This window comes from Esox lucius, chromosome 20, assembly GCF_011004845.1.
Source record: "Esox lucius isolate fEsoLuc1 chromosome 20, fEsoLuc1.pri, whole genome shotgun sequence".
NCBI lineage: Eukaryota > Metazoa > Chordata > Actinopteri > Esociformes > Esocidae > Esox > Esox lucius.
Genome location: NC_047588.1, coordinates 37,860,431 through 37,885,813, shown reverse-complemented (window position 1 = coordinate 37,885,813; position 25,383 = coordinate 37,860,431). Strand labels below are relative to the sequence as shown.

Genomic DNA, 25,383 nt, shown 5'->3' with positions numbered 1-25,383 from the left:
GTTACATGGTATATCTAATGCTTTGGAAATTATTTTGTACCCTTGTCCTGACTTATATCTTTCAACAATAAGATCCCTCTAATGCTTTAGAATCTCTCTGCGGACCATGGCTTTTGCTCTGAAATGCAACTAAGAAAATGTCAGGAAAATCCTACTAGAACAGCTATACTTTATGAAATGCCAGAGGTAAAGCCCAGATATAGATCCAATAAAACTGCTATGGAGGAATTAAAGAAGCAAGATGCAAAAAAAACTTAAACATTCACACACTTAAAGTAGTTCTGTAACAGAGAGTGGGCAAAAGTTACATATATATTTCTGTCAAAGAGGGCAACACCTGCTTTTAAGGCACTTGGGTGTACATTTATTTTGCTCAAGGGAATTGCATTTCCTTTGATACGTCTTATTCAAAAGGCAAATTGCCTTTATTTTTATTAGGTTACATTTATCTGCACAAAAGCTTGGTAATGAATGTATCAGAACATATCTGAATGTCGGAATATGTAGAACAGACTAAAATGAAACAAGAGCCAAACAAAAAGTTCCACACTTCCTTCCTCACAGCATTTCAAGTTGGAAAGAGGACAGGAGGGGAGGGGGGCTGAGTGTCATCATGAAGGGACCCAGTTGTTCTCCCTCCATTGTCTTCCTGCCTGGGGGGGTTGTGTGATCTAACGGACCATGCGTTTATCAGAGAGACAGGCCACTGATGGTGGAGTCGACTGGCTGACGTCAGTCCATTGCCTCAGCGTAGCCTCAGTGCAGGTGTGAAAGGCACACACACGGGGTCAGCCGAGGGCACGGGGTCAGCCCAGGGCACGGGGAGCACCGATGACCCAACCCCAACTGCCGGTTGGCATCCACACTCAGGATTTAAATCACTGTCCCAGTTTGAGCACCGCCTTCGCCCGATCCTAATTCGTCCCCTAACCAGGAACTGCTGTCGTTCGTAAATCACACAGCCTACTGTGAGGGCCTTGACAGGATCGCCGTTTGATCCGTCCAGGAGAGGATGGTGTGCAGTCATCTGGCTGAGGTCTGACAACCCCTTGACCTCTTCTGGTGACGCTCTGCCAGGCCTCCAACGCAGCACCCATCGGTCATTCATTTTAAAGATGTTTTGGAAGTTTAAAATCTAATCTTCATAAAGTGCATTTAAAAACAGATTTTTGAACTAAATATAAATCTGGACATTGGCTTATTTGGTCAATAGTTTTACACTTTCTGGGGCTGGACAAACTCCCTAGTTGTTATGGCAGTATGTTTCAGGACATTGTCTTCCTGTAGGATGAAGAACCATACAACAGTATGGAGGCATTTGATTGTACTTTGGATTCTGCTGCTACTGTCAGCAATTAGGGCATGAATGATGACAAATGAGCCAGTGTATATACATTTTAGAGTGGCCTTTTATTGTGGCCAGCCTAAAGCACACCTGTGCAATAAGCATGCTGTCTAATCAGCATCTTGATATGCCACACCTGTGAGGTGGATGGATTATCTCAGCAAAGGAGAAGTGCTCACTAACACAGATTTAGACAGATTTGGGAACAATATTTGAGAGAAATAGGCCTTTTGTGTACATAGAGAAAGTCTTAGATCTTTGAGTTCAGCTCAGGATAAATGGGGGCAAAAACAAAAGTGTTGAGTTTATAATTATGTTCAGCTCCGGAAAAAATGTAAAGACCACTGCACCTTTTTCTTTCCTTTCCAAAAAAGTTGAAAAGGAAAGTTTTGAGTGAGGAACAGAAGCGTAAAGTTGCAGTGGCCTCACTAAAAACCTTCATTTTTTTTGGTTGCAGTGTTCTCTTACTTTTTCCAGAGCTGTATATATATAAATACACACACACACACACCGATCAGCCATAACATGATGAACACCTGCCTAATATTGTATAGGATCCCCTTTTGCCACCAAAACAGCCCTGACCCGTTGAGGCATGGACTCCACTTGACCTCTGAAGGTGTGCTGTGGTATCTGGCACCAAGTCCTGTAAGTTGTGAGGTGGGGCCTCCAAGGATATGATTTGTTTGTCCAGCACATATCACAGATGCTCGATTGGATTGAGATCTGGGGAATTTGGAGACCAAAAAACAATCTTGAGCTCATTGTTGTGTTCCTCAAATCATACCTGAACCATTTTTGCTTTGTGGCAGTGCACATTACCCTGCTGTTGGATCAGACCACACGGGTCAGCCTTCGCTCCCCACTTGCATCAATGAGCCTTGGCCACCAATGACCCTGTCTTTCCGGTTCACCGCTTTTCCTTCCTTGGACCTCTTTTGATAGGTACTGACCACTGCAGACAGGGAACACCACAGAAGGGGCTGCAGTTTTGGAGATGTTCTGACCCAGTCGTTTAGCCATCACAATTTGACCCTTGTCAAAGTTGCTCAGATCCTTACGCTTGCCCATTTTTCCTGCTTCTAACACATCAACTTTGAGGACAGAATGTTCACTTGCTGCCTAATATATCCCACCCATTGACAGGTGCCATGATAATGAGATATTCAGTGTTATTCATTTCACCTGTCAGTGGTCATAATGTTATGGCTGATCAGTGTATAAAACGAATTACTAGTTAAACCTATAGCATAAAAGATATGCAGAAGGTGAAGGGGTTTGAATATGTTTTGTGTCTGAGGATTCACACACACACGCACTCTATATAAATGGATACAACCCTGTTGATTGCCCTTAAGAAAATTATACTTTTACTAAATACAACCCAAACCTTGAACCTAATCTTAAACTTATATATCACTAAATTTAACCTAGCCCTGATGCCTAACCCTAACCGTTTATCTCTAACTAATCCATACTCTAACCCCAATTTCAAGTTTGGGACAGGGAACATTTCTAAATTATTCTATTATTTTCTGATTTATACAGCTATGTTCGAATCCCACACACACAAGCGTGCACACACACACACAGATGCGATGGTGTTCGGACAAACAAACCGGCAGGAATCCTCATTCAAATCGAGGCAAAGTATTCTTTATACGGAACATTTGCACCATCTAGTGACACATTATGGAAATGCTGGTCCTGCGGTGGACTGTTACTCTGTGATCTTCACGTCACGTCTGGTTGAGATTTTCGACGCTCGGCAGTGAAGTTCAAAACAAAGCGGCACAATTAAATATGTGAAATGCTAAAGCAGGTAGCTAATTATCTGATCCAAATATGGAAAATAAGTTTAATATCAACTTAGACCACTCTGCATTCACAAAACCAAGATCCCCGGTAAGTAAATAGGTTACTAGGTAATTACAGTGTGTATATTGTACATTGATCTCCAGAAATGTTGTACAAGCTCTACACTCTAGCTAGCCAGCCAGCTAGGTTGCCGTTTGACATTAGCTAAATACTGTACTTCTACGTTATTACATTAGCTTGCTGCAGGTACTTAATTCCTGCCTTTTTAGCTAGCTTCGTTACTTACGCAAGCAACAGCAAGATAGTCCTCTAGCTGACACTAGCCTATTATACGCAACTAATCAGTTCCTAGCGCATTTTCCAAAATACTAGGGAATGTCAGTAGAACCGGTTTTCACCTTAAACTGCGAAGCTAACTACAATAACAATGCGCCACCGTCTCCTAGTCGACTTACAAATAAAAGTCCGTACTTGAAAATGTATTGAACATAATTTGAAACTTTACACATGTCGAATACAAAAATATTAACCAATGTTGTTAACCCTTATGACCCCCTCGAACATTTTGTCAACTAAGGTGTCCAGAGGGTTGTACATTTGAGGAGGGCGCAAAGGTTAGATAGTCAATATGCATAATAAATAATTAACCGTTATTGTGGTTGGGACGGAAATATTTGTTCAAAGTCTTCACAGTTGCATTCTTCTTGTTTCACCGAGTATGCTGACCGCAATCTTCAGCTTTGGCTGTACAATTTTTTGTTCAATATGCAGAAAGCGATTTATTTTTAAAATACTAATAAAATTCCGATCTATTGCTTGCCACAATAAGGATTTTGACTTTCCAGGCCTATTGTTTTCAATATTATTATATTTAATTTTTTTATGAAAGCTACCAGGAAACGACTGACGGTTTGTGCTTACTCGTGTGTGTGTGTGTGTGTGTGTGTGTGTGTGTGTGTGTGTGTGTGTGTGTGTGTGTTTGTGTGTTTTAGGTCTTACTAAACTCATGGGGACCAAATGTCCCAATGAGTATAGTAAAACCACAAAACAATTGGGACCTTTTGCCGGTCCCTGTGAGGCAAAAGGAAATGTCCAGCTCAGGGTTTAGGTTCAAACTTACTGTAGCGTCTGGCAGGGCAGTGTCTCCAAATAGGGATATCCCATTTAGACGGGCGAGTAGCGGCCCTACCAAGGTCGCTACACTACCCCCACCAAACGGACGAGCGTGTCCTCACGCTTCACTATACCAAGTCCCTCACGGAGACATGCCTCTCCGATGGCCATCCAGGCCAATCCCACTTCAGCAAAGGTGCCCAGGCTCTCCCCCTCTTGGCCAGTTGCTCTCTGCTCTGCTAAGTGAACAGTCTCTGCCCAAATTGCCTCTCCAGTGCTGTTGTCAGGGTTTGAAGGTGTTGTTGCTCTGCTGGGGCAAAGGTCAAGGAGCACCTGCAGCGCCTTTCCTTCCAATGCGAGCGCCAGATGTACAGCAGCTTCCTCATCACCCCAACCGCTGTGCCATGTTGCTAGTCTGACTTGGGAGAGGAAAGGCTTTAAGGTTGTCGTCCCATTGGACTTGGGCAGCTTTGCTTTGGGTCCTGGGCACAGCTGAGGGGTAATGTACTCTTTGTAAGGGGGCAGGTGGTGATGCCTCATAGACAGCAGTAGATTGGCATCCGTCATCTGCAACCGAGTATCACTGACAGGGGTTCTCCCAACCTCTAGGGGCCGAAGGCGTGGCATGCTGACACTGCCAGGGCGTGTAGTGATAATCCCGGGCCTCCAGGGGGCGACGGTGTGGCGTGCTGAAACCTTCAGAGCGTGTAGTGGTATTCCCAGCCTCTAGAGAGCGCTGGTGTGCCGCGCTGAAACCGTCCGGGCGTGTAACGGCAGTCCCGGCCTCTAGGGGGCGTAGGCGTGCCTCGCTGGAACTGTCTGGGTGTGCAATGATACTCCCGACCTCTAGGGGGCGTTGGTGCGCCACGCTGGAACTGTCTGGCCATGCGATGATACTCCCGGGATGATAATCCCATTTGGAGGGGCGAGTAGCGGCCCTACCAAGGTCGCTACATTACAATTTATTCTATAGTTAGAATTAGGGTTTCTTTAAGGTCCAGGCGTTGTTGGTTAAATTTAGGGTTAAGGTTAGGCATTACATTTAGGTAAAATGTAGGCATAAATGTTACTTTATTGAGGTTAGGTTAAGGGTTAGGTTTAGGGTTAAGATTAGGGCAAGGGAGCATGCAATTTTTATTTTCTGGTCCCCCTGATGGTAGCTGTACAAACGTGTGTGTGTGTGTGGGTGAGAGAGACAGATATGGAGACCGAGCAAAGGTAACTTTTATTAAAGTGTGAAAAACCAGGGCTGTCTTGTTAGGTGTGAAACCTCAGGAACACGAGTCATTTAGGGCAGTAGTGCAGCTTGACTTTGAAGCAGTTAAACAGCTCAGTCTGAAATCTTCCACTTTAATGGCCCACATTCATTACATATTTCTGTCTCAGACTTCTTCCATTACTGTTATTTATGCTTGTCTGACAACAGGTGTAGATTAACGACAGAGATAAGTCTTGAGTCACTTGACCAATATGTATTGTACATTTTAGGATATGCTTTAGTATTCACCCAAAAATGATTGCTGGTGACAATCCACTATAATATATTATAATTTATACAATATTCAAAGTTTTTCACCTCATAGTTATTGGTGTCCATATTTTAACCAAAATGAATTTGTGTACACACACTCACACAAACAGTTTTAAAGGAAGTGCGTTAAAGCTTCTTCCTCATTAGGTGGCCAATTCGGCATGGACTTGGAGATTCGCAATACGTTCCAAAGGTACACCATCAAACGCACCTTGACACACTGCCCCACTGCTTGGTAGGGCCGACTGACCAGGTCCAACCCCAACCATTGACTGACCAGGTCCAACCCCAACCATTGACTGACCAGGTCCAACCTCAATCTTTGACTGACCAGGTCCAACCCCACCATTGACTGACCAGGTCCAACCCCAATCTTTGACTGACCAGGTCTAACCCCAACCATTGACTGACCAGGTCTAACCCCAACCATTGACTGACCAGGTCCAACCCCAATCTTTGACTGACCAGGTCTAACCCCAACCATTGACTGACCAGGTCTAACCTCAGCCATTGACTGACCAGGTCTAACCCAAACCATTGACTGACCAAGTCCAATCCCAACCATTGACTGACCAGGTCCAACCTCAATCTTTGACTAACCAGGTCTAACCCAAACCATTGACTGACCAGGTCCAACCCCAATCTTTGACCGACCAGGTCTAACCCCAACCATTGACTGACCAGGTCTAACCCCAACCATTGACTGACCAGGTCCAACCCCAATCTTTGACTGACCAGGTCTAACCCCAACCATTGCCTGACCAAGTCCAACCCCAAACTTTGACTGTCCGGTTTCAACCCCAAACTTTGACTGAGCAGGTCCAACCCCAAACGTTCACTGTCCTGGGTTGGGCAAACCAGTTCATAACAGGTGTCACATTCCCTGTCACCCGACCTCTACACCAGTGTCAGAGGAAGGCCCAAAAACAACAACGTATGACCTCAGCTAAACCAGCCGTACACTGATCTCCTTACTTGCATGTGGGTGGAACAGTGTGTGGTGCTAATAACTCAAGACTGTCCCTGTCAGAACCCTGCACAGCTTCTACACACTGACCACAACCTGGTTATACAAGGAAAAGATCAAATCTTTTTTGCACTGTCCCTTTAGTATTTATCCGCACGCACGCAGACTTACACAGTTTTCCGAAATGAACTTTTTGGCTCACCTGCCACGGGGATTGGTAGATGAAAAAAGCCAAGCATATTTTTTACTGGCCAAAATATTAAATGGCCTTTTTGTGTCACACAGAACAACTCGTCCCCACAGCCTAAGCGTCATACTGAAGCCAAGCCCCTAGAAACTCCTTTATCTGCAAACCTCCTGTGGAGTATTCCTTTGTTATTTCTTCAGCAATTAAGCAGGTAAAAGGTATTAAACATTTTTATTTAGGATTGTTTTAATTTTCATCCAATTACATTTGAGCCCCTGAAATAAGGGCACTGTGTATGAAAATGGTTGCAATTCCTTAATTCCTCATACACATTTTTTTTTTCAACCCCTTGAATTAAGCTGAAAGTTTGCACTTGCATCTCGGTTGTTTCATTTCAAATCCATTGTGGTGGAATACAGAGACAAAATTATGGAAATTGTGTCAGTGTCCAAACATTTCCGGACCTAACTGTATATACTAAGAATGTATCCTGTCTATTCATGGGTCAGGATTTGATTCCTATAATCCCCAAATCAAAACCTTGCTGACCGATGTTTCTCTGTTGGTTCAATCACTGTCTCACTACTCTCTGGGCCACTCTGTCTCTCTGTTGGTTCAGTCACTGTCTCACTACTCTCTGGGCCAATCTGTCTCTCTGTTGGTTTGGTCACTGTCTCACTACTCTCTGGGCCAATCTGTCTCTCTGTTGGTTTGGTCACTGTCTCACTACTCTCTGGGCCACTCTGTCTCTCTGTTGGTTCGGTCACTGTCTCACTACTCTCTGGGCCTCTGTCTTCAACTCCTGTCGGCTGTCCCTCAGCCTGCTCCTCCTTCAGGACCTCTACCCTAATGTAGTCACTTTGTTAACATAGTTTCCATTCCTGGCCTCTTACTCTGAGAGGTGAAGAATAATGCTATTTTGGCTTTTTCCATGGTTTTACAGGCAAAATATAAACCCATTCTAGATAGCTACCTGTCTAATTATTCACAAAACAAAAATTACCCCAGCTTACTTTAAATGTATAGACAATGTAGCTAATAGCCGCAGTAGAGTCTTCAGTGTGGGAGATTTCACTCGCTTCAGATATCTTTACTGTTTAACTGTCAGTACATAAACAATTAGCTACTAGCTAGCACCGTAGTAAGATATCAGACAATTCAGCACAAGATCTGAAGTACAAGTTCGACTGGATTGGCTTTTGGAAGGCCAACTTTGCTCCTTAGTTCCATATTCCTTCAAAAATGCACGCATATTTTCTCACCGAAGTAATGGATGGATTTCAATGAAATGCAAACATGAGTAATTTCCTCCGAGCCATCATGCCAGTTATTTTATTACCCGACTATTTTGGTACAAACATTTACCCGCCAGCATGGCGGATAGCCTTCTGAAAATAACTCCCTGCATTAGGTGCTTGGCGGGTGTGAACTCTGAACCCTGCTCACACAGGTACATGACCTGACTCTGGTCCCCTGGAGTAAAGTCTTACCTTTGGCCAAGCTTACCCAACTGATGTTTCACAGATGCAGCTAAACGCTCTTGTGGTTAATACCTAAGACGAGGCTTGAAAATAGCAAGCTTTTGCAAGACGTTTTGCATGGCATGCAATTTAGCTGTCTACCTTACCTCTGCAGGGTTTTAGACCACTGCCAGTTACTTTCCATTTTCTGCGGTGTCCGTGGGCCCTACGCAGACACACGTTTGACATTGTAGTAAAGATCAGCCTTTACTCATACAGGGTTTAGGGGTTTTTGACCACTGCCAGTTACTTTCCATTTTGGCTTCGGTGAGGGTGGAGCAGGGGTGGGAAGGAATCGCCCACGCGGTTAATCAAGCCACCGCCGTCTTCTTCCAGGTGAAGCCCCTTTTCCAGCCTTCATCTAAGGCCGGCCAGAGCGCCTCATCGTCCTCCACCCTCTCTGAAACCACAGCACCCCAGCCTGCTGGCCAGCCTCTGTCCTATGCAGAGTTCATTGTCCAGAGGAAAGGCTTTGCCCCTCCTCCACAGAAAGAGGGTCTGTCCAGGGTAACAGCCAACGGGACAGGGTCCACGACAGCCACTAGTAGTTTGAAACAAGGTCCCTGTACGGAGACACAAGCTGGGCCAGACAGGGCGTCGGCCCCCTCTGTGGGCAAGGAGAGGAACCAGGACCAGCCGATGGGGACAGATGGTCTGGGGTGCAGTGGAGGGGGTACCCCAGTGGGTACAGAAGGAGAGGAGGGTCAAAGGTCAGAGGGCACTAACATCCTGGTTCATCCTAAACCTGTGGGCTCCGGGAACAGCATCATAGTCAGCCCCAGACAGGTACAGATGTGGAAAAGCGACAGATGGAAACATTACGGTTTAACATTTTGTAAAGCTTGTCTTAGCTAAATACTTGACATTAATAGCTTGCTCCACTAATGTATACCAAAATAATATAATCTTTTGTTTGAAAACCATTTAACACCAGTAGGGAAAGATTGTTAGCCGTGTTATGCTAACTACAAATCAATATTCTTGTCTCTGGCGCAGAGAGGAAATCCAATTCTGAAGTTTGTGAGGAGTGTGCCTTGGGAGTTTGGAGAAATAGTGCCCGACTATGTCCTCGGTCAGACTACCTGTGCTCTCTTCCTCAGGTATGTTGGTGGGTGGGCTTTGTGTTGCTCTTTTGTTTTTCTATAAGCTGTCAGGTGCCTACCCTGTAGTGAGAAACCACAAACCCCCTCTGCGCTGTTCCTGTTGAGGTTCTGGTTCCTGGCACACTCTTAAAATAAGCAATAGTTCAAACCTGCTATGCAACAGGTTCTGTGGAACAGAAAAATAGGTTACCCACAGAATTGTTGTCGCACATGAAAATTAGCAAACAAAAGTATATACAAAATTACACAAGTAATGGGCTCTTTCATTTTTCAACAAATATTATACTGTAAATATTGTAACGATTCATTGAACCATAATGACAAATTTATCCAAAAAAGATTTTCTCCCTTGTTTTCAATTCTTCATGCACTCATTGTCTGACTTATAAAGGCTGTTTGTAAATTTTTTTCATCTGAGTTTGTCTTTCTGCATGAGAGACCGACGTCAACTTGCTTTCACATATACAGGCTCGTCTGGGACATTTCTAGAATACTGTAGTGTGGTGACATTTGGTGTTCTGATTTATTCTAATGGAGGAGGTTCTCTTTCTTTTTGTGTATGTGGGTTCTGCTGGGGCCCCCGGGCCTGGGCTTTTGTTGGACCTGCAGCCTGAGGTACCATAACCTCAACCCCAACTACATCCACGATCGTCTGAAACAACTCGGACAGACCTTCACCCTCAGGGTTCTGCTGGTGCAGGTTGATGTGGTGAGACCGTGGTGCACCTATTAAAAATAGCTCTTACTGTAAATATGCATTTTGCCATTACTGTAAATATGCATTTTGCCATTATTGTAAATATGCACTTTGTTATTACTGTAAATATGCATTCTGCCATTAATGTTAATAAGCATTTTGCAGATGCTTTTCTGCTTGCTGAGTTCATACAAAAGGCTTTTCGTCCACCAAGCTTATTGCCTTCCCCCTACACCCGTTTGCAGAAAGACCCTCACCATTCTCTGAAAGAGCTGGCTCGTATCTGCATCTTGTCTGACTGCACTCTCATCCTGGCCTGGAGGTAAGACAGTGAGGAGTAGAGAGTAACATATGGTCAGACAAATGAGAGATACATACTGTAGCCCTCTCTGGATTCATTTTAAGGTCACAAATCCTGTGTACATTTATTGACATCCTTGCCTTCTGATCATGCAGAAACACGGACGTGGCCCATTAGGTTATGTCCTCTTATAATCCTCACCTTGAACAGACCGAAGAGGACAGGCCACCCCTCAGAGTCTTGTTCCTCTCTAGGTTTCTTCCTAAGTTAGGCCCTACTAGGGAATTATTTTACGTGCTGTGCATTAACTCTGGTTGCTTGCTCTATTAGATTTCAGGCTGGGTATCTGTTAAAGACAACTGATTTAAGAAGGGCTTTAAACATTTTATTTGATTGGTTGACAGTACATGTTTTTTACATTCATTGTCAGATGATAAATCTTCCTTTCCAAGGCAATCCACTCATCAGAATTGTTCTTTTTTGTATATCAAAACTTTACCCCATCCCCATCTGTTGTCTTGGATAGTCCCGAGGAGGCTGGTCGTTACCTGGAGACATACAAATCATATGAGAAGAAACCAGCTGACCTGCTGAAGGAGCATGTGGAGAAAGACTACCTGTCCAAGGTCTGGTCTATTATTTGGATAGTTAGTGTTTATTTGTAAAATAATAATAATTTATATTATATTAATTGAATTATGCATATTATATGTATTATGTTAACATAATGCATATAATATGCATAATTACATTAATATATTTCCATCAAAATACATGTTCTGGTTTGTGTTCTTTTGCCCATCTTAATCCTTTCTTTTATTTCCCAGTTAGAAATTCTGCACTGGTAACATTTCCACTTGTGTGTTATTGGTACTATATAATGAAGCTGCCAGTTGAGAACCTGTGAGCTATTGGTTTCTCAAACTAGACTCGAATGTATTTGTCCTCATGCTCAGTTGTGCACCGGGGCCTCCCACTCCTCTTTCAGCCGTTTCTGGCTACAATCCTCATTTACAAATTAACAATATCTATGCTGTATTTCCGAGCAATTTGATGTTATTTTAATGAACAAACCAATTGCTTTTCCTTCAATAACATCAATATTTTTAAGTGACGCCAAACCTTTGGACAGTAGTGTATTTATTGCTTTTGTTTTTGCAGGTGACTGACTGCCTGACCACTGTGAAGTCTGTCAACAAGACTGACTCCATTACTCTGCTGTCCACCTTTTCTGTGAGTCTTTTGTCATCTTTAATGAAACCTTGTTATTCTTTGTCCTATCTTTCAATGGACCACAATGGGTTTTAGTCCTTAGAGGTGATCATTAAAGTTGTCTTGCTCTTTTCCAGTCCCTAGAAGGGATCATCAATGCGTCTAAAGAAGACCTGGTTCTCTGTCCTGGACTGGGCCCACAGAAGGTCAGTAGAAAGGAATGTGTTAGATTGAACCCCTAAAAAATCTGTAAGATTGTTGTTGGCAAATAATTGATGGCAAAACTTCACTGTGTGGAAAAGTAACCTGTTCAGAATCTTCATTTCAAACAGTCACTTCTTGGTTTGTTGCTGCAATTGTTTAGTAATCTGGTAAGCTCCTAACCCTGGTCCAATATCCTATTACGGCATGTAACTACTTCAAAATTCCAGCTCTGCCCAACAAATCACAATTCCTGCCTTAGTGGCAGATCTGCCTCCAGGTTAATGACCTGCCCTTTTTTGTGGGGTGGGATATGCCAAAATGTTGATTATACACCATGTACTTTAATATTTGAGACAAAGCTCATTTAAGCACACCCTCCATAATTGAAATTGCTGTTTGTATTTTGCCGTTTCCAACAGGCCAGACGCCTCTATGATGTGCTACACCAGCCGTTTCGCAAGTCCAAGAAGAAAGAAAGCTGACCAGCACCGTTTTTCCTCCCTGGACCCGATGTTCTGTTGACTCAGCAGGAAACGGGGTTCCACTGTTGACCCACACCGCTCCAAAGACCGGTTACAGACCTATATCAAGCAGGCTTTCCGTGAAGCTCAAATCAACTGTGAAGCTCAAACCAGCTTCTCGTCTCTACCAAGTGGCTCGGAGGGCCCTCCATTGTCATGGGTCCCTGATGAGACCCGCGGGTCCCTTCCAGGGAGTGGCAAGGGGAACAATAAATGATCTTCTTCAGACATACTTTTGAACTGAATGTTGCACCACTCATTCTACTTACATAATAAACCAAGAATTACATTTAAATGAGCAAAGCCCAGCTGATGTTTTACAAGATCTAAATGTCAGTGACCGTTTAAAAACAAATGTAAGAGGTATTTCCTCTTTCACTTCTCTTTAAGTCTTTTAAGTGCATGTGCTATGTTTTGGCACGCAGGTCCATTTCTTTGTGTCTAGTTTGGAAAGCTTGTGTATGGCAGCCTTATGGAGCCAAACTGAGCTCAAATGTATTGACGGTAAGAAAAGAAAAATGTAACCATGGCAACAAGTGACGTTGTTGCAACAAGTGAATTTATTATTCTGTTTAAATGTACACATTTAAACAGAATAATAAATGTAAATGCTAATACTGAGGCTCAAAACTTGCTTTTGAGAAAAGATGACTCGATCGAATGTGTGAAGAAATCATAATCGCTAGAAGAAGTGATCGTGGTAATAAACATGTTTGAGCGAATACATTTTAAGATTGGATGCGAAAACCCATTTAATGATTTTAGCATACACTTTTACCATGTTTGAATCAATTATTTTCATACGATTTTAGTTTTTCGTACTCTGAAATATTTTCTTACAATCAATACATTTGACCTCAATTTGGCTCCATACAACCTGACCTGTAAGCAGAATAATTCTCAAGCCTTGGGTCACTTTTGAAACTGGTCTGTGAGGACAATTAAGATATCTGAAAATAATCAGCTTATAGCAACAAAAACGATATACCATTTAATGTGTTCAAAAATGTTGTATTCCAATGTTTTCAAATGTGTTCCTGTTGAGGTCCTGATTCACGGATTACAGACAAAAATTGAAAGAAATGTAACTAGATTCTATGAATGTAGATTTCTTATAAAATGAAAGTGCTTAATCTGAAATCTGAAACCATTTACAAATCCACCACATAACCTCTAGCTCAACCTCCCCACGTGTTTTGTCTGGTAAACTATAAAATGTGTGAAGTTTCCACCTCACCTCTGCTTGTACTTTCCCGTGTGAATAGTGTACTAGACCATCCTGTGATAAGCCGTCTCTGTCACGGCTGGTTCTAGGCATAAGGTGATGACAGTGTTTCGCTTAGGGTCCCTGACAGATGGGGGAGGGGGCCCAAATCAAATGTTGCTATGGCTAGGTTAACTTCAAGGTTTTTGAGGTTAGGGTTAGGACAAAGGAATAAGGAACATGCATTTCGGGTTTAGGTGACAGACCCTCAGGAAACCATGCGTGCATGTTAGCTGGGTTGGTGTAAAGCTCTCTTATAAAGAGCTGCAAGTCAACACTAGTAGATCTCTGCCAGTCTAGCATGATGTACCGGTTCTTCATCCTCCTCCCACATCTCCTTTCCTGTACCGGTGAGTCTTTAACCAACCTGCTGTCTCTATTGAATATACTACTTGCGCCTGTTAAGCTCGAACAGACATATTCAACTTAATTTATGCTGTTTAGTTTTTTTGGGTCCTTGTGTTTCTCATGGTTATCGATACTCCTTTTCATTCAACCTTCAAGGGGCCTCGGAGAGTGGTATTATGGGGGGAAACGTAGCTAAGCCCCACTCCAGACCCTACATGGTCTCTTTACAGCACAGAGGACATCATGTTTGTGGAGGGATGCTCATCCACGAGTACTTTGTCCTGACCGCCGCTCACTGTTTGAAAAAGTGAGTCCCTCTCATTTTTCATTGAAGAAAGCATATTCTACTTCATTTGGTGTCTGGCAAACCTTTTTTATTTGTTGTCAGTGCTTATCCTTTGACGGCTGCGCTTGGAGCCCACAACTTAAAGAAAAAGGAGAAGAGTTGTCAGAAGATTCAGGTGGCACATTACCATACCCACCCATTACATCAGAATATAACACAGAACAGCTATGACATCATGCTACTGAAGGTGAAGACCAATCTCTTTTGTTCTTAACTCAAGTTTTCAGATGATCTGTTACCTTCACATACAAAATAATTCGAGTTTTGTGTTATTCCAAAATATATACATTACATACATCTCTATTTCTACATATTTTGTTTCTAATATTGTAGTTGAAGGTCAAGGCTAAACTTACCAAGAATATTACGATCGTTGCACTCCCAGACAAGGATACCCATGTCCCTGCAACCACCAGATGCTCTATTGCGGGTTGGGGCAAGACTAACTATGGCAGTGCTTATGGTTCAGATGTTTTGATGGAAGCCGTAGTGGTAATGCAGGATAACTCTGAATGCAAGCGCAAGTGGAAGACATACTTTGAAAACAACCAGATGATATGCACTCGAACTAAAGAAAAGAAAGGATTTTGTCAGGTAACTAAATTAAATTTTTAGAGTAGTACTAGACAACCACTTCAGGTGTTACTTGACATGCAATGTAATTTTCTCTTTAACTTCTGTTTGTCTTTTCCCTAATTCCTGTTGTTTTATTGTTTAGGGAGATTCCGGGGGACCTCTTCTTTGCCACGGCAAGGCACAGGGTATCATCTCTTATTGTTGTTTGGATTGTGCTGATCACAGTTCTCCAAATGTGTTCATGAAAGTACCTTTTTTCAGGCCGTGGATTGACGAGGTTTTGATGGGATATGGTACCCACATGTCTTTAAACAGGCAAGCATGAACAAATAGTGTAATGTGTTGTTTGTATGTGCTTTGGTAGCAATCAAAAACGTGATTCCATTTTCACTGTTGTTTTTATAAAACTGTTATTGTACAATTAAAGTTGTTTGGAAAGCAAAACCTTTAATCTTTCATGTTAAAAGAATAGGATTCACACTCTAAATATGTAATTAATTGGATAATACAGCAACAGTGTCTTAAATACACCATCCTGTGTGCATTTGAAACAGTTTACCACCAGCATACCAAGAATGCCTATTAAGGGACCCACTTGTTAGTTGTGGTAAGAATCAGCTTTCTAAATGCAGGTCTGCCCATAAAATTATATGGGGAAGTTAACCTACTTTTGCAAGTTCTCATTTTCACTCTTTCGCTGCTTGTAGTTGGTACCAACCCTAGTCAAATGTCCTGTAAGCACATGCAATCCATTTACAGTTCATGCTCCACCCTCAAACATTGAGGCAAACAATCACATAATGTATGCTTTAGTGAAGGTCTGCCTCCAGAGGCCTATACCACAAAGCAAGTTCAACATGCCCAGTATTTATTTTCGTTAGCCGACTTCACAAAGCCTAACAACCACAATCTCACATAAACAGTGTCTCGGCGGTGGTAATCAATTTGTTTACTCAACCCAATTTAACTCAAACCAAAAGAAAAGTGAGTTTTGATCTTTCTCGGGGGAATATGTAAGTGTGCACAATTATACAAAAATAATTTCTTCCAACTCACTTGTTTATTCGACATTTATAATGTGTAACAAAAGTAACACAAAATGACAATTAATTCAGATGTGTCTTTTCAGTGACCAATATAGCCAACCTTCTTTTCAATAACTGCCATGAGCATCAATCCATGGAGTCTGTCAGTTTCTTGATCTGTTCACAATCAACTTTTGCTGAAACAGAAACCATAGCCTCCCAAATGCTGTTCAAAGAGGTGTATTGTCTTCCCTCACTGTAAATCTCACGTTTGAGAAGGGCCCACAAATTCTCAATAGGATTTAAGTCAGGTGAGGAAGGGGGCCAGGTCATTATTCAGGCATCTTTGAGGCCCTTGCTTGCTAGCCAACAGTGGAGTACATGGATGCATGTGATGGATCCATCACATGCATTCAAGTACGGCCCATCCATCTGGTCCATCAAGAGTCACTATAATTTCTTCTGTCCATATAACCTTTGAAAAATCTGTCTTCAGGTATTTCTTTGCCCAATACATACGTTTCAATGTGTGAATCTTATTCAGTAGTGGTCTTCTTTCAGCCTTCTTGACCTTGGCCATGTCACTGAGCACTTGACACATTCTGGACACTCCAGGTAGGTTGCAGTTCTGGAATATGGTGGCGCTGGAGGATAATGGGTTCCTGGTAGCTTCACACTTAATTCTTCTCAAGTCTTTTGCAGTTAATTTGCATCTTTTCTTCTCCATGCATCTTTTGCGCCCCGGGTTGACTATTCGCAACAAAACATTGGATTGTTTGGTAGCCATGCATCAATAGTTTAGCTATTTCAAGAGTGTTGCATCCATCTGAAAGGCATTATACAATTTATGACTTTTCAGTGTCAGTTAAATCTCTTTTTTGGCCCGTTTTATCTGAAGTCATGAAGCTGCCTAATAATTATGCACACCTTGATATAAGGTGTAATTCACTTTCACCACACCCTTCCTCATTACACAAATACACATCACCTGAAAATTATTCAATCCAATGAGCATTCAGGTGTATATGGTTTGGAGTTGGAAAATATGCATAGGAAATAATGATACAATCAGAATACTCACTTGTCCAATAATTGTGCATGCAGTGTAAAAAGAAATATTAAAATGAAAACATCAATACCACAAGGGGGACTCTAACCACCTTGAATAACATAATAAAACAGAATAATAAAATAGAAATAGAGTAAAAATAAAAACATAAAAGCTGTAAGGCTGAACAGGGTGGTTAAATTTAAGCACTCAGTCATAGGCGCGTGAAAAGAGAGGTGTTTTTAACCTTGATTTAAAAATTTAAGTTTGGCACATTCTGGTAGTTTATTCCAGTTGTGTGCAGCATAATTGCTAAACGCAGCTTCTCCATGTTTAGTTTGGACTCTGGGCTCTACTAACTGACCTGAGTTCATGGATCTATGAGCCCTGCTTGGTTTATACTCTTCAAACATATCAGAAAAGTATTCAGGGCCTAAAACATTCAGACTAAAAGCAGCACCTGGTTAATTAAATCAGATTAAATGAATGTGTTGCTTAGAGGAATTCTTATGGTGTGTAAGACAATTTTCGCCATATTCTTTCAGTTGCAACGCTGGCAGTCTTAAGTGGTCTTGGGAGCAAATAAAACATTAATATATCAAGTGAAAAAAAGAAACATCAATATGCATTTGAAAGGACACCATGGTGGGGAGAAAGATAGTACTGTGACGCTGTGCTGTGCTGTGTGAATATTTCTATGTATGTGGTAAGAAGGAATTCACTTTAATTGTCCAGCCTACTGCTTTTTCTGAAAACCCTTGGTGTCCATTTAGGCAATGAACCAGTATGACCAAACAAGGACTATCCTTATTTTTTTTTTACCTGAACGTTGATGCTCTGGAATGACTTGCGATGAACAAATTCGCCTTCATTCTCACCCAGCGATGCTGTTATCAGAATATGGGCCACCTATGGAACCGATCACTCTTAGGAACCATATGAAAGGAGTATGCTGCTTTAATACACAACAGTAAACGTCATAGGTTCTACATTATGTATTGATGAAGCAGTCAACGTAAGTTATTGTCTACCTGCTATTTCATAAAAGCCCTCTTTAATGGACAGCATGGGCAAGTGGCCTGTGAACACCGCATGTATCAAGTAGCTCTGTTAGAGCAGGAACCACCTTGCGAATTGCCCGGCAGAACGTGTTTTTACCGTGTTGTTCACCCACAGTACACAAAACTACCTGTAGCAAAAAAAAAAAGCAAAGCTGTGCAATGTGCCTATATCAGTTATCAGTAAGCACCCATAAGGAGTAGGTCGTTTAACACAAACCATGCACATACAGTAAAATGATGTGTTCCTCGGGCTAACAGATGGATAATATGCCCACAACTCAGGGATGTCTAGACGATGTAATGTTTTCCTGAGCCTAACCAGACTGCTTCGAGAATTCCTGGACTCAGGGACTCCAAGTCTGGTCGCTTAGACTTACTTATGTGTGTGTAATTACCAGTAGCCCTACGAGCTGGAGTATGGAGATGAACGAGGAATGTCGTATTAATCTATATTGCAAAGTAATAAAATGTATTCCAATCAAGTAAAGTTACAATACAAAACACAGTTACATACAAACACGATTCAACATCCTCCCGACTAGTCTACAAATCTTCTAAGTATATCTTAAGTATTTAAGACACTATAGCACAAAGGTGTGCTAGGAGCTTCTGATAAAGATAAACTCCCAGAGTCTAGCATCTCTATTCATCCCACCCAGATAGACAGATTCCAAACTCCCCTATTGCATCTATAATAGGATCACCTCACCTTGGCTAAAACAATGAAAACAAAGAAACCGGCATTCATACATTTACATATTCAATTAGCCAGGGGTGTGTAGTAACGCGTTACAAATAACGCAAATGAGTAAAAGAGTACAGTTTCAGAGGAACAAGTACTTTTGTAGTTAAAAAATATTGCCTTTTTTCGTTTCGTGATCTGTAAAACAAATGCCTATTCAAACATAAAAAATGTGGTTTGCGTTTGTACTTAAATCATGTTTCCTTGTTGTTACTATGGCGTTAATGTTTTGAACAAAATATGTACGTATATATTATATATATATATATATATATATATATATATATATATATATGTATGTATATTATTTAAATAGTGCGTACAACATATTAAATCAAATGTAGGCTGTATTCAGGATAATGTAACGTTTACTTAACATTCAATGAACATTAACGGCAACTGGTAGGCTAATGAATGTGACAGTATTTAATAGGGATCATGACAAATATGTATAAAACACACTTACAGGTTACAAACGTTCAGTCTACGGAATGCATCCATTCTGTTTTGGCGCTAAACTAATTCTAAAATGATTGACGTGTTTCGTGACTTGTACTGATACAAAGATATTAGAACCCTATTCAGTTGTAGCTACAGTAACCAAGGAGGCTGGGCTTAGCGAAGGTTCCAACAATTTATTTCAAGGCGAGTCTGGTGGACTGATTATGAGCCTCATAATACGGGGGCTGATGACTCATTATCTTAGTCACCACATTTAAAACTACCTCCCAAATAAATGAGCAAAAGTTCACTTGCCTGGCAGACTAGTGGCTCTAAAATTTGAGTTCCAGTATGTTGACCATTAGCTTTTTTTATATATCGAAAGAAACATATGATGAATGAAGCCAATGTGTTCAATTTTAATACAATTTCAATGTAGGCATATAGGCATTTATCATATAAAATAGGCTACATGTCATTCACTATGCCTTTTAAATAAAATGTATTTAATTGAACAGGTTATTGTAACAGTGTGTCTAGAGGTGTGTAGAAAAAGGAGTCGAATGCAGGGATGCAGGGAAAGTAATTGTATTGCGTTCTTCAGAAAACAAGGCACGCAAAACTCAAATAACGCACAAGCGCAAAACCCACAGCACAAGGCAAATACAGAACACTGAACATAGAACAATACCACACAAAGACGCCCAGAAACAAGGGAACTAATATAGGCAACCTAATGAGGGAATGGACACCAGGTGTGTGCAATAACAAGACAGGACAGTGCCGTGGGGGGAGGAGCGGCATGGCTAGAAGGCCGGCGATGACGCGCACCGAACACCACGTCGGGAGGGGTGGCGCGCGTCCTCGTTACAGTTATGCTGCAATATTATCATATTATTCAAAATATACACCTAGCTTTTTTTTTTGCCAAGTTTGTTGCTTATGACTCGTACTCTAAAAAAATAAATGAATGAAATATTAGCCCATAAATCTGCTGTTGGTCACCTAATTTCTGTAAAACACCTTTTTTACAGCTGTAGCTTTCATGAGGTTCTTCATGAAAGTAGCAAACTCAATGACAGCTTAATCAAAAAAGCTGAGCAGGACACGTGTATCCCTTACAAAAAAAATATATTCTCTTAGTACATTTTTGTAAGTATACTTCAGTATACAAACTACACTATTTAGAAGGTACTTCAAGGATACTAGACATGTACTTATTTATATATTTTTGCACTAAGTAGACTAAATTGGCCCACATTTTAGTTCATTTAGTACACTTTAAAGTACACTTTTGAATACTTTAAAGTATCTGTGTAATAAACATTCAATTTATGAAGTACACTTCTTGAAGTACAAAAAATACAACTTTTGAATAATTTGAAGTGTACTTTTAACTACTTCAAGAAGTTTACTTTTAAAATATCTCTGCAATACAAGATTTACTAAAATAAGGTCAAGGTCACTGTCTGGTATGAATTCCACTTCAAAATGTACAAGAAATATACTAGTGTCTCCAAGTGTATTTAACATCTTTAAAATAAAGGAATTACTTATGAATTTAATTGCATAGCCATGGGTAGAAACTCAAATTACCAAAATAAATCTAAGATGCAATACACAAAATGTGACTCAGACACATTTATAGTGAAACAGTTACATTTTTCAATTACATTTTATGTCAGCTAGGTACCCAAAAGCATCACTGCTAGCTAGCTAGCTACAACAACATTTCACCATTAATGTTACTTCATTAAGCTTCATCTGACCTTTCTCTATGTTCCATACACACAAAACATCCTGTAGCTGAATTGAAATATAGACATTTTCATTAATACTCTAATTGATAATTATTTAATAGGATAAGAGTATATAGCTTCATGATATTTTGGCAGTAATTAAGGTAACAGGTTCAGTAAAAAACATCTTCAATATGCAGTGCATAATATAATTTCCTTGACATGAATACTTTTGTAATGGATTACGTGCCTGGATCTTTTGCAATGCTCTCTTCATTAGATATTGCTTTCTGTCTCACTCTTCTTACTTTATCTTTTGTACTCCTCTTTTCATTGCCGTTTCCATTTGCTGTTTTCCTTCATCCCATTCCTCCTCATCCTTCTTATGTCATCTTTCCTTTCAAAACCGGATTAAAAAACAATGATGTACAAATTTGAAAGGCAATACACAGTCACTCTTATAATTTAACCTAACGCAGTTTTGTTCATGGATTATTGAAATAATAGGTAATAAAATCCACTAAAGCTACATTGTAAGCCTTACAGAAAATAGCTCACTGTACATTTCCTTATCAAATAGCCCTGCTGTATGCCCCGGAATTCCAGTCCTTATTTTGGCGTCTGTCAGGACACTACATTTGTGGTTATGTGCACCTGGACTCAGTTTTCGTTGATAATCCTTCACACCTGTTAGTGTGTCATGTGTGTATATTAGGGCGGTCCTTAGAAGCACATAATTACAAATAATTCTTAGAATTTAAAATACAACACCCTTGCATTTGATAGGTTTTGGTATAAACGTTATATTTAAAAAAGGTTGTGGAGATTCTGTGAGTTTTAGATATTACTACCCTATATCAAAAAAGTTCAACATTTTCTTATGGTATTTAAGCTATTTATCTCAAACACAATCATACAAAGGTCCTGGTCAACACAAACATGTTTAGGCCCAAGTTAGAGTTTGATTGATTCACATTTGCCCATAGGCTTATGCATTTAATTATACAACACAAAAACATGTTATATAGTTGGTCTGGCACGATTGCGACTAGCAATGGTCTAGTCGTACCCAAAAGCACCATTGCTAGCTAGCTACAACAATAGTTAGCCATTAATGTTACTGTGTAGCTTCACATACCGTCACAGAAGCCCAGACGTTACATCTGAAAATGTTGAAACATTTGTTTTCTTCGTGAATATGTAAATACAACTCTATATACTAAATTTCCGAATACCTTCATTAAAATTAACAACGTTAACTAACTATTTAGTTAGTGATGGGCTTACTACGCTTACGAATAGATCGCGCGTCTACTTTTGAAACGTGCACATTACATTACTTTTGCTGTAGGCGCGCGCAGGACGCACACCGCACGTGATCTGCTGAAGTTTAGTACTAAAGGACACGAGACAACAGCTCTGGAAAACCAAAATTAATGTATTTTTCAATGGTCTAAATAAGACTTTTGAAATGAATGGATATTTTAAGTTTGATTAATGGGTAAACTCAATGCATCCCTTAAAATGTCCTAATATTAGCAATTAAAAATGATTGATTATTATAAAATATTGGATACTATTGACTATTAATGGATACTTATATTATCCATTATTTAAAAAAATCTAATTTGGACCACAGAAAAATGTCTTCAAAAGTAAACTCTTTTCTAAGCATACTTAGTGAAAGTATATCAAAAGTAAACTAGAAGTGTATTATCAATTTTTTTGTATACTTGTAATTCACTGCAATTAACTCTTTTTTTGGTAAGGGATCCTATAAATGCACACCATACAGAGCATAGAATGACCAAATGAAGTAAGCACTACCGCAGTAGTACTGAGCAACAGCTTCCTTTCATGGGGCCTCATGTATCAATTGTGCGTACACACAAATATGTGCGTAAACAATGAGTAGGCCAGTTTTGATGCAAAGGTTGGCATTTATCTGATGGGAAAAGTGGGAAAGTGTGCGTATCTCTATGCAAATGTGTCACAGTGGTGTAGGGAGTGGAGCCAGACACAGGAAATGTGGTAAGGGTTTCTATAACCCGACTCAAAGCACGCCAAAAAACTGACTGGGCAAGGCCAAAGTAAAGTGAGGTGAAAAGCCTCCAAAACCAGACACGCGGACGAAGCCGGAATGATGCAATACACAAACGCATAGAATTGTCGTACTCACTGCACAGTGACATGGAAATAATAACCAACACGGCACTGGGGAAACAAGGCCATATATATATAGGCATGAAAATCAGTGAGAATGGGAAACAGGTGTGGGCCACAATATGGGGACAGTCCGGGGTGAAGGTGATTAGCCGGACCAGCGGTGCCTAGAAGGCTGATGACGTAGAACTCCGGAGCCGGTGCAACGGGGGATCACCGGGGCTGGAGGGATTCGTGACAGTATGCACAGCATAGCGGTTGAATCCGAGAAATACCATGCTATTTCGGAAAAGCCGGTAGAGGAATGTCAACTGAAACAAATGGGAAAAATCCCCATGTGTGACATGTCTCTGTCTCAACCTCCTCCAACTCATTGTCTCTGATTGTAGACTTTAAAATGTGTGATATCTCCACATTTCTCCTCTTCTTTCACTTTCAATATTAATAATCTGCTAGACCACCAGCTCTCTCTCTGCGTGTGTTTCTGTGTTTGTGTGTTTGTATGTGGAGTGTAAAACTGTTACTGTTGTATAGAGAAGAGAAACTCAATCTCTCAACACATCTAGATCTCTGCCAGTCTAGCACCATGTATCAGTTCTTCATCATCATCCTCCTTCACCTCCTTTCCTGTACCGGTGAGTCTTTTCCACAGAAAATCTACGTCTCTATGTAATAGATTACTTGGAGTCAACACTAAAGCAGGAGTTTGTTTACCATATTCAGAGTAAATTCTATTGGCTATTATTATCCTTGTGTTTCTCGTGGTTTACATTATGTCATTCTTCCTTCAAGGGGCCTCTGAGAGTGGTATTGTGGGGGGAAACGTAGCTAAGCCCCACTCCAGACCCTACATGGTCTCTTTACAACACAGAAAACATCATGTTTGTGGAGGGATGCTCATCCACAAGTCCTTTGTCCTGACCGCCGCTCACTGTTTGAAAGAGTGAGTTCCTCTCTTTTTTTAAAGAAAACATACTGTTTTGCTATCATCTTGAATATCATCAATATTCTATTTCACTTTGTGTCCTGCTAATCTTTTTCATTTGTTGCCAGTGCTTATCCTTTAAAGGTGGTGCTTGGAGCCCACAACTTAATGAAAGAGGAGAAAAAATGTTGGCAGGAGAGTCAGGTGGTACATTACCATACCCACCCATTACATCAGAATATAACGCAGTTTGATTATGACATCATGATACTGAAGGTGAACTTAAGACATTTCTGTTTCATTTCCTAACCTTAAATTAAGCCATGGCCATAGACAAGGAAGTCAACTGGTTTTTGTTAGGTTAATGTACAAAGACTGTAGAAGGTTCTTGTTATTTATTAAACATTAATAAAATAAAATATATAACCCTCCTTTTCTCTTATTTTCCTCATACTGTAGTTGAAGACCCCAGCTCGTCTATCTAAGTGTGTGAATGTCATTGGACTCGCAGACAATGAAAAGCATGCAAAAAAAGGCTTGAGCTGCTCTGTTGCTGGTTGGGGCAAGACTGAATCAACAAACACACTTGCCTCAAACGTTTTGATGGAAACAGAAGTAACTGTGGAGGACAACTCTAAATGCAAGAGCGTGTGGCAGAAATACTTTGAAGATAAACAAATGATGTGTACTAATACTAATGCTGGGAAAGGATTTTGTCAGGTAGAAGTATATTTAATGGACATCAAAGTACTAGATGTGCCCTAGAGAGGACACAGACTATAACACCAGTTCAGGTTTCACTTGATATGTAATGTTATATTCTGTGTACCTTCTACTTGCCTTTTCAATAATCCCTGTTTTTGTTTTTCTAGGGAGATTCTGGGGGTCCTCTTATTTGCAAAAATAAGGCACAGGGTGTGATAGCTTTTCAATATGCTGCAGACTGTGCTGATCACAGGTACCCTCAAGTGTACACGAAAATACCTTTCTTCCGGTTGTGGATTAAAGAAGTGTTGGATGGTTATGGTGCCAACTTGTCTTTAAGCTAGTAGGCATAAATAATTACTAAATACCCTGGATAATAGAAACGTTTCATACTTCCATGTTCATTGATTTTGTTGTTCACATATGGTTTTATTTGTTTATGTGTTTTAGCAATTAATTATTTGAAAATAAATGAAATTTT

At 40.7% G+C, this 25,383-nt stretch overlaps 3 protein-coding genes across 3 annotated transcripts; all 3 read left to right on the top strand.

Moving 5' to 3' along the window:
• The first annotated feature begins 3,056 nt into the window (after window positions 1–3,056).
• Window positions 3,057–13,755, top strand: ercc1 (excision repair cross-complementation group 1). Its single transcript, XM_010903346.5, has 9 exons — window positions 3,057–3,250; window positions 8,818–9,267; window positions 9,478–9,581; window positions 10,194–10,293; window positions 10,527–10,603; window positions 11,109–11,208; window positions 11,744–11,815; window positions 11,932–12,000; window positions 12,418–13,755. The coding sequence occupies exons 1-9, from the start codon at window positions 3,191–3,193 to the stop codon at window positions 12,478–12,480; spliced, it is 1,095 nt and encodes a 364-aa protein (XP_010901648.4). The 5' UTR covers window positions 3,057–3,190; the 3' UTR covers window positions 12,481–13,755.
• Window positions 13,756–13,832: 77 nt separating this feature from the next.
• Window positions 13,833–15,491, top strand: LOC105029813 (chymase 1, mast cell). Its single transcript, NM_001304087.1, is given in 5 exon segments — window positions 13,833–14,133; window positions 14,288–14,438; window positions 14,520–14,664; window positions 14,811–15,071; window positions 15,196–15,491. Coding segments are annotated over 5 exon segments (789 nt in total). The 5' UTR covers window positions 13,833–14,084; the 3' UTR covers window positions 15,379–15,491.
• An 8,259-nt stretch (window positions 15,492–23,750) lies between these two features.
• On the top strand, window positions 23,751–25,383 carry LOC105009271 (chymase 1, mast cell). The gene is given in 5 exon segments (NM_001303924.1): window positions 23,751–23,907; window positions 24,065–24,215; window positions 24,326–24,473; window positions 24,657–24,917; window positions 25,070–25,383. Coding segments are annotated over 5 exon segments (870 nt in total). The 5' UTR covers window positions 23,751–23,774; the 3' UTR covers window positions 25,247–25,383.